At 37.3% G+C, this 20,704-nt stretch overlaps 1 protein-coding gene across 1 annotated transcript in view; it reads right to left on the reverse strand.

The window, feature by feature from the left end:
- Positions 1-5,189: 5,189 nt before the first annotated feature.
- Positions 5,190-20,704, reverse strand: part of HAPLN1 (hyaluronan and proteoglycan link protein 1) — a 70,032-nt gene continuing 54,517 nt past the window's right edge. The window contains exons 3-5 of the mRNA XM_068533673.1: positions 16,750-17,121; positions 9,037-9,339; positions 5,190-6,997 (exon numbers count right to left, since the gene is read on the reverse strand). Coding sequence (XP_068389774.1) covers positions 6,708-6,997; positions 9,037-9,339; positions 16,750-17,121 — 965 coding nt within the window. The 3' untranslated portion in view covers positions 5,190-6,707. The remainder of the gene's footprint in view (positions 6,998-9,036; positions 9,340-16,749; positions 17,122-20,704) is intronic.

Here is a 20,704-nt window from a genome sequence, read left to right on the forward strand (position 1 = left end):
CTTTCTTTCTGCACAGGCAGTATTCTGATAGGAAGCCTCCATGCCTTGAGCCACTGGTCTTTCCTTTGTTAGTCTAAAGCCAGGGAAGGAAGGGCCAGGTCCCACTCCCTCTGTGAATTCTAGACCATTGGCCTCTGTGCTCTCTGGAGGGGCCAGGAAACTAAGGAAGCTGAAGAATGGCTAAAGGACATTTCAAGCTAATTTATTATTGAATCGTGTTGTTCAAGTCTTTCACTTGCCTCAAGGTGAGTTGCAACTGACTCAGATAGCTCTGTCAGCTTCATGGGCCAGTTAGGAAATCACTTATAGCTTTATTAATGACATAGTTCATACATCTTATATTTACTAGAATTGATGAATCAATTAATTAATTGATTTAGCAAGTGTTTAATTAAAATCTGTAATGATGACTTAATTTTTATCAAAAACCCATGCATGACCTTTTCACAAACATAATGGAAAATATGATATTATAAAATTTAACAGTATTTTTTCCTTGAATGTTTGAATTTTGAGTAATTTTCATTATCTTTCTTCCCTATTTTACCAGCATTGTGTTAGCTTGTTTTTTGTTCCGTTTTGTTTTGTTTTGGGTCTGAGGGCCCATGTTGTAATGTAAAGCTCACCATGAGCATAGGTCTTTTTTCCTGAGATAACTAAATCTCAGAAGCCACTGGCTTCAGTGTGGAGTTTGAATTCTTGTCCCCAAAATGTTTTACACAATTATTGTTATAGCCTTGGGATTTTGGTACTTTAGATGGGAAAGAGTTTGATATTAGGATACATGTGGTTTAAAGTAGTTTTTACAGAAGTGACAATAGTAGAGCAGGCAGGCAGATAAATAGCTTATTACAACACATTTGCTAATATAATGGGAACTATTACTAGAAGAAAAAGAGCAAATCAAATGAATTAAATGTTTACATTTGAAGAATTTCTAAGTTTGATCAAATTCAAACCAATTATACTATTTTTAAAAATTATTTTTAATTGTGAACTATAAATATCAATCCAATCATATATCAGTGGGATGGCTTTGATTTTTCCTCCTAAGTCTGTTAAGACCAGTGTTTCTCAACCCTGGCTACTTATTAGAATTAACCAGGGGTCTGTGGGGGAAGGTTTAAACAATCCTGATGTCCAGGTTGTACCATTGAGCATGATCTATGGAGAAGAGACCCAGGCCTCAAAGTTTTCCTAAAACTCCCTAGCTGATTCTAATATGCTTACAACTGCTTTGATAGGTTATTGAATTTTTATGTATATTGAACTGAAAGATTGGCTTTTAAAAAACATTTTTTTCAATTAGAAAAGCAGAATTTGCTTCTCAGCTGCTTGAAATTTGGCTCCTATCACAGGAATAAGTATCTTCCCATGGAGCAAGGATGTTCAATTTGGCAGACCTCAAGTACAGGGAGAGCCACAAAGGACTGTATTTATCTTTCCCCTGAGCTCACAGCAGTCATTACACGCAAATATGTTTATTTATCAGAATAATAAATGAGTGGTTCTGCAGTTCTGTTTCAGATTCACATGCAAGATTCTCAGTATCTTCAAAGAAGGGCCTTTCAAAGACTAAAACCTCAAACTCCCTTGCTTTTTATCTTTTTCTGCTCTCTACATATATATGAGTTTTGGCAGGCAGGATTTTCATTGACTAAAATCAAAGGGAGAAACATTAAAAAAATTTTAAAACAACAACAGAAGAATCCCAGATATTTCAAGCAGGATGAAGAGCTGGCAGTCGGGCTCCTTCCTTAGAAAGAAAAATACGGGAACACGGTATTCTTAGAATTCTATCCCCATCCAAGAATCTTACATTTGTTGATCAAACCAATAGTTTCATTGTTAGAAAATGAAGAATCTAAGCTTTCTGTCCACCTTGGGAATACTCTCCTGAATAAACGGACCTCAGGCTGTAGTCAGATACCAACTGAATGAAAGAGCCATCTTTTTATAGCTGAGGCATGTGAAACTGGACAACCCCGGTGAACAGAGATAAGCTGAGAAGGAAAATTGTTTGATTTCAGAAAAGACATGGAGTTACCCTCTGGGCTGACCCAAGTTGTCTCAGATGATGAGTGGCTATGGAGGTGACAAAACTTTATTGGCCTGAAAGAAATATAGAGAAAATAAATAAGGTTTGTTTGCTCTTAGTGAAAAAAAAAAATGTGTGTGCAGTGAATTTCCTCCTTAAGATTGGAGCGAGTAGCCTGCTGTCAGTTTCCTAAATATATCACCTATAGAGAAGCAAAGACTTCAGAGCCATCTTAAGCTCTGCCCCTAAATAATCCTAAATGAAGGGCCCAAGAAATCATACTACCCAATAATGCTTTAATGTAACGCTTGAGGTTTTTTTTTTTTTTTAAACTATCCTTGCATATCTGACCATCCTGGACAGGGTCGCTTCTACTCAAGAATAGTCTTAGCATTAAGCCTTGTCACTTGGTAGGGAACCAAGGCCATCACATCTGAACAGTGAACTTGTTTTTATTTAAGCACTATGAAAACCCATAGGACCCTTCAATATTAGTACCAAGCAGGTTTGTATATGACCTAGCCTTAATAATACAAGAGATTTGCTGGAAAAGTGAAGGTGATATCTTTCATCTGTGTGAGAACTTAAACACTAAAAGAAGATGATTTAATTTCATGTTATCCTTGGACTTTCTTCTCCAGGGTTGTTCAGTGTATTCCAAATAAGTATGGGCAACATTTTAAGGTACATTTTTCTGTTTGAATGTCAGTGACTCAGATTGTTTTAGGTGTGCTTGCATTCAAGTCATTGCATCAGCAAGAGACTCTTGCACCCAAGAAACCATTTTTAAATACCAGGAATATCCAGAAACTGTTTTCCACGTTGAAAATTCAGGAAGGAATGGAAATATTGAAAAATATGTTCCTTGTTATTGGAGTGTAAAGTGCTAGAGAGAAGGACTTTAGTAAGAAAATTAAAACCTTTCTTTTTAATTCAGTACTACTAATTAAAGTCATACAGTATCTCAAGTATGTAAATCTAATCAATGACATCACAGATTCCTGGGATTGCTGACCTGGTGAACAAAATAAATTGTACTTTGACTCATATAAAAAGCCAGTAGATTTGGGGATAGTACTATTGCTGATTTAACAACAACACAGGTATACTCCTTTTTGTTGTTGTTGTTAACTTTACAAAATATAGGAAATGGGAATTCAAGTGTGTTTACAATTTGAACTCAAATGTATCAGAACAAGGATGGGTTAAATGTCTTTTCTTGAAATAATGTATTTATAGAATTTGACACAAAGAAAAATAGCTAAGATTCTGTAACTCAGAAGAATCAAGAGATACTGCAGTAACACAAAATTGACTTTTAATGTTTGTTTACCAGTTCATTGTATCTTACAGAAAATGAAAACATTTTTTTTTTTTTGTAATACAGATTGGTTCTTCTCCTCAGATTTGTACTTGGTAGGTATTAAATGCCTTGAAATACTGACTTCCTTTTAATCAGGTGGCTTAATGACTTTTGTATTTTTCATTTCTCTCGTTGTACATCATTGCTGTGCTGGCAGTAGTGAGCTATGATACAGTTAACTTCTCAACACAACTGTGTCAGTTATCCATCGATCATTCTTGATGCATTCTATGCTGAGAATGGATGGGTAATTCCCTTTTCATCCTTCCCTCTTTAGTGATCAGCTACTCCTTGAGACCACCATATTCTTTGGAGCATTGAAATCAAGAAACCCAGTATGGCTGCCAGCAACCAAACTGGAATCTCCTTTGAGACTACTTCTAATTGCCAAAATAATAAGTGACTATATTATTGCATAAAATAAAACTTTAACAGGTACCGGCCCCCTTTCTATGAGAGAAAGTTTAAATTTACAAATACCATATTTGACTAGAAATTACTGTGATAAAATATGGCAGCAGTCATTAAAAGATGGCTTCCAGTGTTAACATGACTAACTTGTTTTTATTCTTATACTGTCTTTTATATGAATCATTTCTTTTTGTTTAGGTTTTCCAATGTAGGTGAGTCAGTGAAATGTGCAGATATACTTTGTTCCTTAAATGGGCCAAGTGTTAATTATGGACAAAATGATCAAAAGATTTCCTAACCCAGACTCCCATCTCATCCCTCTGATACTCTTGGTACCCAAGTCTGAGGAGCAATTTTCTGAATTAACCAGTGTTGTACCGACTTTCTGTTAGGAATTGTGTTAGGATAACCTTTCTTTTTCAGACATTCTCAGTGAGATATCTTGAGGAATGAAGTAGGAAAATAGACATTTGGTGGAAAATGGCAAAATAAGAACATTAAAAAGAAACTCTTATTCAAGGAGGAGTCCAAAAAGGTATGGGAACTCTGGTCCTTTGGGGGAAGTCAGAAGAAGATAAAAATTCTGCCCAGCAGTATTCATTCTTTTAAGACATATATATATATATATATATATATATATATATATATATATATATTTTTTTTTTTTTTTTACAAGCATGGAAAAATGGTGTGCAGTCAGTATAGATTTTAATCAGCTAACAGTCACTCCAGAGATTTTGATCAGCACCAATTCCTGTACTAGTAAGTATTCAAAAGTTAAGAAATGCTACTATGCTTAATATTATAAAGGTAGAGTTCTGCAGCAATAACTGAAAATTATATATCTGCTTCAATAGAAACTTGTTCCCACTTGCAATTCCAATAAGATTCTTGTAACGTGGGTAATAATCACTCAAGTATGGGTTTCCTCCAATGAGCTAACCCCCATATTTGAGGTACGAGAGTCACTATTTTGGAGATAGTCCCTCTTTGAATAATATATTCATCTTCTCCTAGACCATTCAGGTATTTTTAATTTAGAAGTTTGAGTTCTATTTGTATTAGCAGTGTTTGAGTTAAACCTCACAATCTCTTTGGATTTATATTTTTTGTACAATTTGCATATCCAACCTAATGTAAAACTGTGCATGCAGACATTCTCATCTTTTAATATGAAAGCCTCTGAAAATTTCCAGATATGCTTTTGGTGGAAGAAATGATCTACTTTTATTTATAATATTCTGCCTAGATAATGTATGCATATAGTTATGATTTCATGGAATTCCAATTGTTCTATACCTTCCACACACATAATTCTACATTAATAGAGTAAATTTATTAGAATTATTACAGAGCTTTGAATGCAACCACAATCAATTCAGGAAACAGATTTATTTACTCATGTTCATGGGAGGAAAATCTACATAAAAACATTCATGAAAGCATACGAGCTATGTCATACTTGGATTATTATACTAAATCCCATTTATTAGAACTCACTGTGAAACAATGGGAAACCATGAAATGTAATTTGAATACAAATATTGGTCCCTGTGGGGTCTCAACAGTCATAGAAATATAGGAAAACCGAGCTTTATTTAAGATTGGAGCTGCTAACAGGGAAAATTGTTTTCCTGAAGCTGTTCTTACCCTTTCATTTAAAGCCCTGAAGATTTTAGTGTAAACTCTTTGATGACAGCTTCAGCATTTCATTTAAGCCTAATGATGATCAGCAAGAAAAGTGACATCACTGACCACATTTTCTATATGGAGAGAGGTTTAAAACTACTTTGTTGACTTTCTTCCCCAAACACAGGCACCATTTGGGCTTTCTAGTATACATACAAATAGGAATAATAAGAATTTTTAAAGTTGGGTTCTTATTTCTTGGTTAGACAAGTATAGTAATTCATTCCTTTTATGATTTAAATTTTTGTCATGTCATGTAAATAAAGAAATATTAAATATTTTAAAGTTATTTTTATAGGACAATAACATTTCATAGGCTAACATAAAATCAAGCTGCTAAATTTTACAGTTTTTCTGTCCAGCAGTTTATCTATATAACTGCCCTGAGTAGATGCTAAATGCTGCTTAGCAAACGGCCCTTAGAATTTAAATATAACTCAGTAAAGCTACTCAAAAGATAAAACAATTCTTCTCAGGCATGTGTAGTTTTAATTAGAAGAAGGTAGGAGTCTCATTGGTTAAATATTACCTGCTTATTTTAGTTTCATACTTCATATAAATGGGATTATTAAGGGGTTTTAACTGTGCTTGTTATTATACATTGGAGTCCATAAGAATTTTTTTTTTTTTTTTTTTTGGTCAAAAAGGCAGGATTTTAAAGAGTAAAATAATTCTGTCTTTTGGAGCTTTGAAATATTTTAGAAAAGTGTAGATTGTTCCCTTGTGAAACTAAGTTTTGTGCAGCCTCTCAGAATCTCAGTTTATGTAAAGAAGCCTGTATTTCAAATCTGTTGCTCTAATCTGTTTATTGTAGTGCATTTCAAAATTGTACAAATGTGTAAAATTTGTGCTTGTGGCAGCTGCTACTCTGAGTAGCTTTACTATCCTTAATTTAATCCTAGCAATCCTTACGCTATTGCATGCCCCGATCTTGAAAGGATACTTCGTTGGGATGGTGTAGCCTAAAACGGTTTGGCTCTAAAGCCTCCTTATGTAGTGCTTCCCTTAAAATTATATTAATTTATAATATATATTGAATGATAGCTTTACAAAAACAAATTAATGAATTGGTCTTTATGAAAATGACTTTACAGTAAGTAAAAAAGGGTTATCACAGTTTTGGTAATTTGCATGAGTTCATATTAAAAAAAAAAACCTTTCACATGTTCTTAATGACTTTAAAACTGACGTGCTCTAGGGGCACGCTCAGTTGTATGCGCTGAAGCAGTAGACACCATACAGCTTATGCTTTTTATCTGGGAAACCCACGAAGCGCACCGCAGCCTCAGTAGGACTGCAGCGCCTTCTTGGCCTAGAGATGGGGTAGCGGACACTGCCGTCCGCCAACCAGCCTGCATCGCAACGGTCATATCCCAGAAGTTTCCAGGCAGCGAATATCTGGCCCACTTTAGCAATCTGAGCACCATCATTGAGACAAGCCTGCACCGCTTCGTCGTAGGTCAGCTTGGTGGGGTGGATCAGGTAGTAGAATCGGCCTGCGGAGAAAAGGAGAGAGGGTCAGTGGGCCTGTCTGTGGCTCAGCCCCACAGAGGTGGAAGGAGCCCCAAATGGAAGTGTTTCTCAATGAAGGGGGATATAGAGCAGTGTCTGTAAAGGTTCTGAAACACAGGATTGTCAGTTAAATGTAGTGCCCCTAGGTTGCTCTCCATTAAATTAGTTTTTTTCCTTGCCCCTTAATGTGTGTTCAGACATGGCCCTTTTAGAGCTGTAAAAAAGAAAAGGGAAATGACAGATAGGTCTCTTTTAGCTAATTAGTGGCAAAAAGGGCCCTTCTGTGGCACTAGAGAAGACAGAATTCCATGTTAAAAGCAAGAGCTATTTAAATTCTAGCTGTAGCAAGACTGAAGCCCAGCACAAGTTTCTAGAGAGGCAAAATTTGAATGTGAAAGGATCAAAAAACATTCCTGACAGAAAAGTCCATTTAAAAATAATCAAAAGCCGTCAAGTCCTTTTCATTACAGGTATCAATAAGACATTATTCTTATTCAAAGACTACAGTATGAAAATGCAAAACGTACAGGAAGTCACTTGCCATAAATAATATGGACTCAGAATGTGAACTCAGTCTGTTCACTCACTGGCAAAGAGGATGAAGTTAGTTATTTTTTTCAATTTCCCTCTGTGGGAGCTCTGACACCTAACCATTGCTTGATTTTACAAGAAAGAGCAAGTTAGTCTCAACCACTAATTCAATTGTGTTAATTACTGAGATTCCTTCAATTTGTATCAAATATGCATGAAATGTATAAAATATGACATCAACTGACTAAAGTGATACCGATCAGTGCAAGATTTTCTCAGACTTTTAGTTTCAGGCAGAGTAGAATCAGACTGTCTAACCTGATTACACATTGTAATGTGATACCCTCCTGCCTCTCTTTAAATACAGATTATTGAAGTCTAAATTAATGCTTGCCAGTTCTTTCTAGACTAAGAGGATATGATTTAGAGAAAGGGCAGCCGTCACGGGAACATGAATAAGAGGGTTAGTTCTATCATCTGTAGCTGAGGCCGGCAAACTACAGCGCACGGGTCCAGTGAGGTTTTATTAGAACACAGCCACACCCATCTGTTTAATATTGTTCATGGCGGCTTTTGTGTTATAACATACAAAGCTACATGGAGTAGTTGCAACAGAGACCATACGGCCCACAAAGCCAAAAATATTTACTGTCTGACCCTTTACAGAAAGTTTGTTGATCCCTGATCCCTTGCTGTTTTCGCCAAAGCATGTCACCAGGCACCTGAAATATAAAATAATGGGGCCAGGGCCAGCCTCGTGGGTTTGCGACCTGTACAGTTACACTGGGCCGCACGCGTGACTTAATGCTTTACTGTGTCATCTTAAAATTCTTAATAACTGTTTAACAAGGAGCCCACATTTTGATTTTGCACTGGGCCCTACATGTTACGTCACTGGTTCTGGAAGGAACAAGACAGGGTTGGGAGCTGTGTCGCAGTCAATGAGTCAGTCATCAGCACTGATACAACCTGGATCTCTCACTTCTGCTTTCACCTCCAATGTTATTTCTACTTAATTTTCTTGCAAAGGTCTCTTTATCCTGAGCCCTCTCTTTATCAGAGAGATAATGCTGTCTCTTTATCCTAAGCTTTGCTGATCATCTATGAATAAATTGACATTGTAATTTAGAGAAGAAGACCATGGCACAGACGCCATCCTTACTTCGGTGGAGAGGCCTCTGTCCCATGGAGGGCACCCGGTGGCAGCATCAGCTTTGGCAGTGAGAAAAAGACTCCATACAACGTGACAGTTAAACTATTTCATAATAACAGTTGGATGCAATAAAACCAAAGAATCATGGAAATATGTACGTTTGCTTGATGTCTGTGGATTTTAAAAAATTATGACATTTCAGAATTTCTTATATCTGGAGCAACACTTCAAAGCTTTTTTTCTTTTTTTTTAAGTAGATAAGATTAAAAGTTTAATGTCACATCACAGTATGTACTGGTCTCTGGGATAGGAAACAAGGCAGTATGGTTAGTATCTTACCATTGAAGTTGGATGTAAAACAGAAGACATCGTATCTGCTTTTATCTTTGTCCCAAAACCCGTAGTTCCTGACTCCGGGCACTGTGTTCTGGCCTCCGCAGGGTTCTCTGGGTTTTGTGATGGGATACTGTACAGACCCATCACTGAGCCAGCCAGCATTGCACCAGTCCAGCCCACCCCTCCAGGCATCGTACAGCTGGTCGAAGGAGGCGATCGCAGCATCCTGGTCCAGACAAGCCTGCTGTGCCTCGTGAAAATTGAGATTGTAGCGCCCCAGTCGTGGAAAATAAGGAAATACCACACCTGTCCAAAGGAGGAGGCAAGGAATCGTTAGTGGCACAAATAGTAAGAACTATGAGCAAATCCCACTTGAGTGGGGAAAAACATAATAGACTCTCCGTCAGATGAAGAAGCAGTTTTTGTTCCACTTGCAGTGTTTTCTCATGGTCCCATTTCCCTTCAAACAACCTCTCAGCTCTGAGCATCTCACAGTTTGCTCTTTGGTCTGGTAACTTCAGTGATTTACCTCTTTTGCTAAGAGTTCAGCTCAGTCCTCACAATTCTCCTTTCCGAAACGATTCGTCTGCAGATTATCGTTTCCAGTAGCGCTCCCTGAGAACTTACCTATTGCATATCTAACAACAACATAATTAAGCGGTCTTATTTCATATTAATAAGGTAACTTTTTACAGTGCACTTCCATAAAAAACATCGTGGCTCTCTTATCTGTTTCAACTTTTACTGTAGTTCTTAATCTTACTTTATTCTGTCCTTGAACAATGCGACTAAAATCAGAGCTTTCATTTTTAAAATGTTTCCATTACTATTTTTCAGTTTCCGTATTCATGTATTGCAAACTGAAACTAAGCTTTTAAAAACATTTTTATTGCAAATAGAAAAAAAACCAAAAGCTTCCAGAAGCTTGTCCTACAAAATAGACATCTGTCAAAGTTATTGCCAAAGGATTAAATATTTTAGAGGACAAAAACCCTTAGAATATGTAAACACTGTGACTTGGCACTTGACTTTGGGAAGATGCAACAGCTTTCCAAAAGCATTTCTTTCCGTCAGATAATCATGGGAGGTGACTGAGCTGTTTCACAACTTTCTGCACAGTTTCTTTAAAGGATAAGGATTGCATCATAAGAAAGCAACGTTGCATCATTTGTTGGACTTTATGAAGGACCACTGTATGAAAATGTCTCCCCCATGGTTGCTAAAAGACAATTAATTTCGAGTGATTATTCAAGGCTTCGCCTTGAATTTTTAAATATAATTAAAAATAATTCATATTTTAGTGTGTGGAATGTAAAAAACTGTCTGCTGACACAGTAATTTGGTGGATTATACCAAATGTGCTATTTTATGAGACTGCAGGCCCTATACAAGATGGATGCACAACCCACTAATGGTGTAACCCGTACACAGGAAACGTATGCTTTTAGAAATTGTCCTGGAAGACTCTACGAGAAGAAATTTCAGTAGCCTAAATCAAGTCACATCCACTGAAGGTCTCTCTGCTGGACACGTTTGTCCCTGTAGGGCAGTCCAGCTGGCACCATCCACTAGAGGCAGAGATCCAGGAAGGCTTCCTGATCTCATCCTGCCTTCTCAGGTTCTTGGCTGAAGGATCTGTAAGCTGAATCGGAGCCAAAAGTAAGGAGGAAAAGACTCCCTTCATTGCCTTTGCCCCCTGCAGCAATGGGCGGAATGGAGGTGGGGAAGGCCTGAAGATGACTCCTTCTAAGAAGGGCTGTGCCCAGCATCCAGCTAAGACTCAGTCAGCACTGGGAAGGAGCTGCTGTAGTGCTCCCTGCCCCCTCGTGCCTTCCATCCTCTTTCTCAGCAACCCCAGGAATGCCAATGAAAAGGAAAATATTTAATTTATCCAGTAGAGGTTTCCTTGGCAGCTAGACCTTAAGTGAGAGAAAATCTCAAAGTATCTAAACCTAAATTCAACCATTTAGGTTGAATTCCATTTCTCAAATAGCTCAAGATGGTAACAGTGGATTATGCAGACTATTTTAATTTATAATAATTTTAAAGACCTAGACAGCCTCTCAGTTTAAATTCACCAGACTGTGTTTGGTGGACTCCCATAGGCATTGTGAAAATTTTTTCTTTAGTAATTTGTCCTTGATTAACCACTGAGTTATGTCTGATTCAGTTCCAAATCCATTGTAATATATTTCTGAGTTCCTTTCAAATTTAACATAATTTCATGCAATCATTACTCAAAGTCAAAGTGAAACCCTATATTAAAATTTTACTATTTTTCAATTGTAAGAATAAATGATCAACTTATAGTAACTCAAAAGATTTACTTAGCAGATTTTAATTAATGGTTGGTGATGCTGGAAAGAACACATTCCAAGTAAATCAAGGTCAATTTCTGTGTCCCCGCCAACGTTTTAAAAGTTTCACTGTATTGTACACATTTGGTGCATACATTTCAACAATCAAATGTTTCGTGCAAGTGTGGGCATTTCTGGAACTGCATGTTTGTTAGTATTTTATTTATTTGCTCATTTTACTTTCAGCTAGTTAAGATGTCAACATCTAAGACTATAATTACAGAAAACCTTCTTGGCTCTGTGGAAAAAAGTGCAATTCCTACAGCTGAATTATGGAGCAAATGGTGATTGCTTTCATCCGGCATTACAAAAATAAGAAAAGTTAAACTTTCATGGGTGAGAAAGAAAGGTATATGATTATTTTCCAAGTATGATTATTTTATACTTATATGTCAAAATATAAGCAAAAGCTCTTTTCCATGAAGGGCTGGTATGCATCACTAAAAAGAGGATTAATAAGGAAGATACCTCACATGGAAAAGAATAATATCAAATGATGTGGGTAGTTTAGTCAACTGAAATGTTTTAAAAACGCGTCCTTTAAGACTTACAATTGCACGGGCCAGTTCATCCTAGTGGTTGGCAAATATCAATTTGTTGGATATATGAAAGGTTTTCATGCCATGGTACATATAAAAGCTTAAGGAAATTTCAGTAACTCCACAAAGTAAATATTTTTAGTAATAAAAAGGTAGAGACCATGCAGAACAATTTTACCTTCTTCAGTGCCTCTCAGAGTACCTTTCAGTGCTATGTACATATCTGAAATTAGCTTTCTATTTCTAAAAGTTCTCAGACTATATTTTTGTGTATTTGGCCCCATTTTCATCAATGGAAGACCAATACAGTGGAAGATTGGAAGCACAAATATGTTTTTCATATCATATCTATATGTTTATTGATTGCACAAGTGAATTCTGTATTGGGCTACTCATGAATGTCTAGTGACACTCTCCTTGTTATATTCATATAAGGCTTGTCTCTTGCTGGGTGTTGTTTCTAGCAGTGTGGGTAATTTGGTAGTAATCAGAGGGCTTTACCCTATCCAAGATTCTATATGAAAAAAAATTGTGTTTCCACAGCTAATTCCAACTCATATGTAGGTCAGTTTTTCAAAAGGGTTTACTTTTTTTTTAATCAGTATGATTTGAAAAACAGATCTTAAAACACAACTAAGAGCAAGGCATTGCACTCAGTACTCCAGGGTACCTTGAGTTTGGAGTGTGACCTCTTTCTGCAAAGAGTCCATGATTTGATATATATACTATGGATATATAAATTTGAATCCAAGACAGAATAAAATCTTATAAATACAAACCATGCAATTTGGGCATCTTGAAGAAGAACGACATTTTTCTAATTGGGAAAATTCTTTGAAGCACATAGCATTTAATCTGGTATTAAAGGGCCAATATGATTAAAGGCATTGTACAATTACAGTTGGAAAGGCAGCTTAATTATGATATTCAAAATGATACGCTTCCCTGGTCTTATTTATGCATATTAGAAGATTGACAAGGCGCTTGAGTGAAACTTGCTGATTGGTAGATGGTCCTCTATAAGGATGTAATTGGTAATGGAAAAAGGTCAGGACCTGGAATAAGAGCTAGTAAATGATAACCACAAGGTATCTCTTGTGCTACATGTGGTTTATCATAGCCTTCAAACTCTTACGTATATAATTGCTGCACCTTGAGCATCTACCCCAGACTAGGTGGAAATTGTCAAGTCCCTCCCAGTGTCTATCCTCAGGTAGCAATCAAGGTTCCTCAGATCTTATTCTATAATTAAAATGTTGTAATTTTATTTTAAAATGAGTTCTTATTGCATGTTGAAGTATATATAGATAAAATAATGTCTTGAGATCTTCTTGAAAGTTATTCATTGGGGGTGGGAGTAAATAAAGCAAGATAAAATAAGATTGGCTATATCATGACATTTTTTGAAGCTGGTGATATATAGAGATTCATTATACTAGTCTTTCTACTTTTCCAAATGTTTGAAATTGGCTATAATAAAAAGTTAAAAATGTTTATCCCACCCTGTTGCCATGGCGAGCCTTAAACCAGTCAAGGTGGTTGCTGACTGTCTGTGGCATCTGTTAGTCACATGTTGGCCTTTGAAGAGTTTCTCCCTCACACCTGTGATGCCCTCTTTCCCGCTTTGTCATGCTCTCTACCCCTTGAAAGAACCAGGTTCACCTTTCATGGTCCCAATCAAATGTCTCTTCCTTTCCACCGCCTTCCATTGCATGCAGGCTTTTTTGTATTTGAAAGTATAAACCCATTGTATCAAACATTCACTCACCTATAAACTATTTACTGAGCACTGACTTTGTTTTGGCACTTGACTGCCTCAAGTAGATCCTATTTAGCAGGTGAAGACGGACAATTTGCAAATATTTACAAAACAAAATGTGATTAGAATTACAATGGAAATCTGTATACAGTGCTCTGAGAACATCATAGCTGGGGGTGGAAGGGGAGGGCTCAGGGGGTAGAGTTGATCTTTGATCTTTTTTTAAAAATAAATTTATTTATTTATTTATTTTTGGCTGAGTTGGGTCCTTGTTGTTGCCTGCGGGCTTTCTCTAGTTGTGGCGAGCCAGGGCTACTCTTCGTTGCGGGGTGCGAGGGCTTCTCATTGCGGTGACTTCTCTTTTTGTGGAGTACAGGCTCTGAGCGCACAGGCTTCAGTAGTTGCAGTGTATGGGCTCAGTAGTTGTGGCTTGTGGGCTCTAGAGCGCAGGCTCAGTAGTTGTGGCGCACGGGCTTAGTTGCTCCGCGGCATGTGGGATCTTCCCGGACCAGGGCTCGAACCAGTGTCCCCTGCATTGGCAGGCGGATTCTTAACCACTGCGCCACCAGGGAAGTCCCTTTGGTCTTATTCTCGAAGGATTATATTTTCTCCAGTTCAGAAATGAATTCATGTATGTAATGTTAAATATGGAAATGTCAGTTATTTCAAGGCAGAGCCTCTGGGTAATGACTGCTTCTGCCCTTGTTATAGTACACAAGAAGGATGGAAAAACATTCTCTGCAGTGAGAATGGGCACACCAAGAAATGAAGTATGACCAAAGACAGTCCCTAGGTCATCTCCCAAATAACTTTGGGGCCTTTGAGAATCTTGAGAAAACTTCAGAAGAACTGAGGCTGTCAAACACCACTGCCTCTCTGAAACCTCCATTTTTCCCACCCACAACAGAAACTTTCTTCTTCCTGCAAACTCCCAGATCATAGTAGATAAAAGCATAGACTTCATTCAGTGCCCTTGGTGTCAAATTCTAGCCCTAGCTCTTACTCCTAGCCATGTTACCTTAGAAAAGGAGCTTTCCCTAAGTTTCAGCTGTCAAGGGACATTACTGAAGGTGAGCAAAATAAATATGCATATGATTAGAGCAATTTGTTTTACCTACTTACTTTACCAAATTCTACCTTATTTTAAAGTACTTACTTTTGAAAGTATCTTAGAATCTTTAATGGACTGTAAGATTGTTGAATGAAAGGAGCCATGATTTGGAATTTTTTTGTTTCTCATGGTACCAAAACAGCACTTGTAAAAGTATTTATCAATTAAATTGGTTTCTTGGATACATTTACTTAGCTCATATACGTATGTGCTATATGGTAGAGAAATGTTATGAAAGCATGGAAAACATGGAGATTTGGGAGAGTGCAGGGCCTATACAGGAAAAATTACTCTTCTTACAATTTCCCTTCAACACCTCTAATTGTGTCCTAAAGGAAGTCTCAGTTTGACCATAGAGGGTATTATCTTCTAACACGTGTTAAATCTGCTTTTCAAGAAAAGGGAGAGCTGGCTTCATGCTCAAAGCCATCAGCAAGCATGTATCCATTTATAATTAGAAATATCTTATGTTCACTGTACTTATTTTTATGGTTTCCTTCGATTTCTGGCAAGTTATACTGGTTTCTATTTATTTTAAATGTATTTTTAAGTAAGTGTAGGGACATAATAAATATGGCATGTGAATTACTTAAGTTTAAGAAAAAGTAACTTAACAGATAATACAGTTCAACCTATTATTCATAGATTGGAAGCCAAGGTACAATAAGGATAAGTAACTTGCTCTGGTTACAAAACATACACTGACAAAGCTGGGACTAACATAAGCATCTTGATACTACTAGCATCCAGCGCCTGATGCCTCTTTGATAAAAGAAAGTGACCCTCAATTAATATTTGATGATTGACTGTCTTCTCTAAGCCAATTACTTCTTTCATCCTGAATAATGCCAATGTTCATGGATATGAAAGTGAATCAATAAAAACTCAAAGTATAAGGTGGCATGCAATCAGGAGCCAAGAATTACAACTAAGAGAGACAAGAGAAGGTCGCAAAAATGAACTTTACAACATCAAGCAATGTATCAGATACATAAAGCTAATAAATCTGCATGCATGTGAGGCACTCTGTGGGATTCAGAAGGTCACATCTTCAATGAAGTGCTAGTGCGCCAAACATATTTTTCCAAAAGCCACAAATCTGGCCTAGAATGTGAAAGGAGCTTCTAGCAAACACACACCTATAGTTTATATAAGGAAGGAAAGTCTTCTATTAATGCAGCCAGAGTTCATCCTTCCTTGTAAAGAAACACTGAAATTCATGAGTAAAGGGTGTCTTGAGATACATGAGAAACTAAGGAGAGGCCTAAAGGGCTTTGGGCAGAGGGGAGACAGGATGGCATGGATACATTTTATTGTTTAGCTTTGTATACATTTTGATCTTTGAACCTACTGAATGTATTACATATTTAAGAAATAAAACTCCCCCCACAAAATGCCTTGACCATTTGGTATTCAGTGTCTAAGAGACTCTGGACCATTAAAACAAATTACTTCTTTACAAGAATATTTAAATAAATCCAGAGTTTACTTTTTTGTTAAATTAAGTTTTCACAGTTATTTTACGGAATACAATTAAATGTATTTTAGTTAGCAGATGTCCTTCACAAAACTTGCCATTATTTTGAAACTGAGTTAATTTTAGAAGCATTATAAAAAAGCCTCCACTCTGAATTTCTTAATAACTATGTAATGAGATTTAAATTTTGAATGGCATAAGGCAGTTTCTGAATGTTGTTAATTCAGTTCCACTGCATGTTTCTCCTACTTGCAAATAGCTTCAAATTTGCATATAACCATTGTGTGTACATTTCAAATATGAAAGCTGGAATCATAGATTGTAGATTACAAAAGAACAGAAAAACATTCTTTACATGGACTTTTGATTTCTCACATCAGCACTGTGGTAACCATTAGACATTACTTGTCATGAAAAAAGAAAGCAATGATTAATTATCATTCCTAAGTTAAACATGATTTATAGATACTTACCTTGTAAATCTAATGCTACCACAGCGGTGTCATCTTCTAATCCTTCAATCACCTCGCACTTATATCTCCCATAATCCTCCAGGGTAAGGTCTGTGATCACCAGAGAAGCATCATTATCACTGCCTCCTTTCAGAAACACTCTACCCTGGTAGCCTCCATAGGTTTTCTTGTGATATCCCATGGAAACAAAAACATCCACTTCCTTGAGGTAATCTGAAGTTAGCTTGGTCCACTTAATTCGGATTTTGTGGGTTCCTGAGCCAAGTGCTGTAGGGTCTCGGTAAAATTTACATGGCAGTGTAACATTGCCACCTCTGTGTGAGAACACCTTGGCTTGTTCTGCTTCCACAAGTAGACGGGGGCCATTTTCTGCTATAATTGAAAAGAGAGAAAAAAAGGAAAGAACCATTAATATGCTTTTAGACTTTTTTATAATATGAAATATACTACCTACATGGGGTATCTGACAAAGAGTAGCATTGGCGATAAGCTTCTCTGCATTGTTGAGCAGAGATCTCCTTTGAACCACATAGAAAGGTACCTTTAATAACTAGAGGGCATCTACAAGGTAGTCATGTCTTTTAAGCCACTGAAAAAAGGAAGGATGTGCATTATAATCAATGAGAAATATTGGCTATAATACTCTATAGTCATCTGAAGTTTGAAGATGTCATCGTAAATTCTATTTATTTTTCTTCTACAGTTAAATATCAGAAATGTAGAAACAAGACCAAGAGAAGTGACAGGGAACCATAACTATTTCATCAATATAAACCCAAAACGTTCAAGCTAGGTAAATTGACCTCTCCCCAGCTGAGCTTTCTAATACGATAAGTCTGTATTATATTTCTAGGAAAAGTATACGGCAACATGATTAACTTTCAGTGTACTGTTCTGGCCAGAGAATTAGATTGTCCTTCCATCTCTGGCTTCAATTCAAATATACACCTGCGATATGCCGTTCTGGAGCATTTCAAGCAACATGTATGTATTATTTTCACACAAAGGCCAGACATCAGAAAGGCGTTTTTAATGAGTGCTTTTTAAAAAACTCCAGATTTTGAAATATATTCCTCAAACCTTGGATGTTAAAAATGTATCCAAAGTTATATTTATTTTCTAATTAACCAGATAATTATGTTTCTTTATTCCCTCAAATCTCCTTCTACACCCCCCAACCCACCGCTGCCCCTGCTTTCTGCTGTATCTTGGTTAACAGAATCCTCTTGCTTTGCTTCTGCCTTGCCATGCCTTGCCCTTTCGCTTCCCTCCTCCCTCCTCCAAGGACTTTATTGCCTTCCTGGGAGCCCCATGATATTCCTAGCCTGCCAAGTTAGCACAGCCGTCGGCCTCTGGAGAGCCCGCTGTTATTTTCAGATCTTGGCTTTCTCTGGGGTTTCCCCTGGTTCGCTCATTGCGCTTTTGACCTTGACAAGGTCTCTTGAGGATGTGCAAGCTTTGAAAATGAGAAAGCGATATAAGAATTCCTGGACACACATACCTCATCCACACACAGCTTTCAAAGGCTGCCAAAGCTGTCTTTCAAGCAGCCCTTCCTGCTTTAGGCTGGAGGTTCTGAATAAACCTTGGTCACGAATCATTAGCGATAGTACACAGGTCATCAGGGGAGTAGCCAGTCATCTCCAGACAAACCTCAAAACTTAGTTATTTAATGGCATACGTAGGATTCAGATTTTAAAATAAAGCGACCAAGAATAGACAGTGGTTATATTTTTATCATAGAGCAATCAAAATTCATATTAAAAAATGAACATATTTGTGTCAGCCCCAGTCCTCAGAAACTGAACAGCTTAACCACTTTTAAAGCCATCAGTGCCCCTACTTTGAATAGATCATAAAATGAGAGGATAATGGCTTAATTAAAATGAATCACAAATCCAGCTCATTAAGCATTTCCTTTAGATTCTCTTCTTTATCTTCTTATTTAGGCCCATAGACTCATAAGACATAAAAGGTAAATGTATCCAACTCTACCCTATGTATAATAGTCCCCCTGCAATATCCCCAGGGACTGCATCCATGTTCTTCCTAAATATTTCTAGTATCTTCTTTCTGGGAGGAGGAAAAGGTGCTGTTTAATAAGTCTGCTCAGCAATGCCTGAGGCCCTAGGGAACATGGATCTACCCACTACCTTGGGAGGACGCCTGAAGCTGGGCCTTCCCATGCTGGGACTTGAGTTTAGACAAGACATGAGGCCTTCAAAAAGTTGCAGTTTCATGATTCTCTCAAGCTTTATACTTTAAAGTCAAAACTAAGGCCCAAATGCAGTGGGCTAAAGGGGCATTACGGTAGTTAGGAACATGGGCTTTGATGTGTTAGAGACCTTGTTCTAACCTCACCTCTTCAATTTGCTAGCTCTGAATCCTTGAGCAAGGTGTGCAAGCCCTAAGCCCCAATTTCCTTACGTGTGAATTAGGGAGAGTAATATCTACTGTGTATAGTTGACCTGATAGGCACATAAAGCACTTAAAATAATGGCTGGCCCAAACCGTTCCTACTGCATAGTTTTTCCCCTGTATTTCTCCTATATGATAGTGCCTAATATTGAGCATAATTTTGACATATATTAACCTTCCATGGTTCCACTTATAAAGTTTTTAACCATGTGGAGTAAAATAATACATACAATGCCACCTGTGTTATATAGGAAACTTGGACATTATTGTGTGGTTTAGCATAATCATAAGGTATTCCAGAATGAATACAAGGCCTGAGTGTTTTATAAATTAAAGAGTTAAAGCACAGATGAAAAGTCTTGTACAAGAGACTGAAACTTCTAATTTTTTTCTGAGGTTAACTGTAAATCATCTTGTAGTATTTTAGAAGTATAAGCTTCTGATTTTTTTTTAGGTACTATTTACTTATACTCTAGCATTCTGCGTAGATGGTGACTTATGTGGTATAATGTTGAGAACTAAGCAGACACCAAATATCCATTGGCTTCCCACAAAATAATTTTTCTAACAAGCCTGCTAGAATGTATAAATTTCCACCATTCTTATTTTTGGGGCAACTGGGGTGTTGAGGTAGTAGATGCCACGAGGCCCTGGCTGAAATTCAAAGAACCCTAAGAAAGTTGTGTAATGTGTAACACTCTGAGTGACTGAGGGCCATTAACGTTCATTAACCTAAATCCCCAACATGGCCTTTAGAACAATGTGTTTTATTAGTTTGCTTGCTTTTAGAAGCTCAACACTGCAGATTATATAGCATTGAGCATTGCTGGCGGGCGTGGCCTGTTGCAGAGCAGGTAAGATGTAGGGAAGACCACTGGCCAGTGAGTAAGGAGCCCTGGGTTCTGTTGCAGGCTCTAGCAGGGCTTAGCTGTTTGAGTGACAGGTCTACATCATGAGAACATTGAGCTTAAGATTCGTATCTGGCTCCCTATGGCAGGTCGTCATGATAGGGATCAGCCAGGAAACACACTAAGAGGGAGAGGGTAGAGGGCAGGAACAAAGGGAGCCTATAATGCTGATGGCAAACTTTGCACAGTCTTGTCTAGAGTAATCTGATCATTGGGTTAAAAATGTGGATTGGTTTGAAATTAATGTTTAAGTCAAAACTGTTCAATCAACAGGGCAGTTGTAAAGCAAATCAAATGCAAAAGATAAAAATAAACCTTGATCATCAGAATGAGTATTGCTTATCCTTTTTTTTTTTTTTTTTTTTTTAATATTAACTAGAGAAAACCAAGCAGCACACATGTGCTCATTTTAGGGGGACTGAATTTTTTAAAAGTTCAATCTGTAAGTTACAGGAATTTCATATTTTTATTAGTGAGTGTCAGTGACAGTGATGAAGGATTTGATGCACTTCAAAGACCACAGTTGTCTCCAGGGGAAACAGCAGGGCTTCATTATTATTTTACAGTCTGCTGTGAAATCTAGAGGACATCGTTCAGTTTCACCAAATTATGAAAGCAATGGCATGACG

This window comes from Eschrichtius robustus, chromosome 2 (assembly GCF_028021215.1).
Source record: "Eschrichtius robustus isolate mEscRob2 chromosome 2, mEscRob2.pri, whole genome shotgun sequence".
Lineage (NCBI taxonomy): Eukaryota > Metazoa > Chordata > Mammalia > Artiodactyla > Eschrichtiidae > Eschrichtius > Eschrichtius robustus.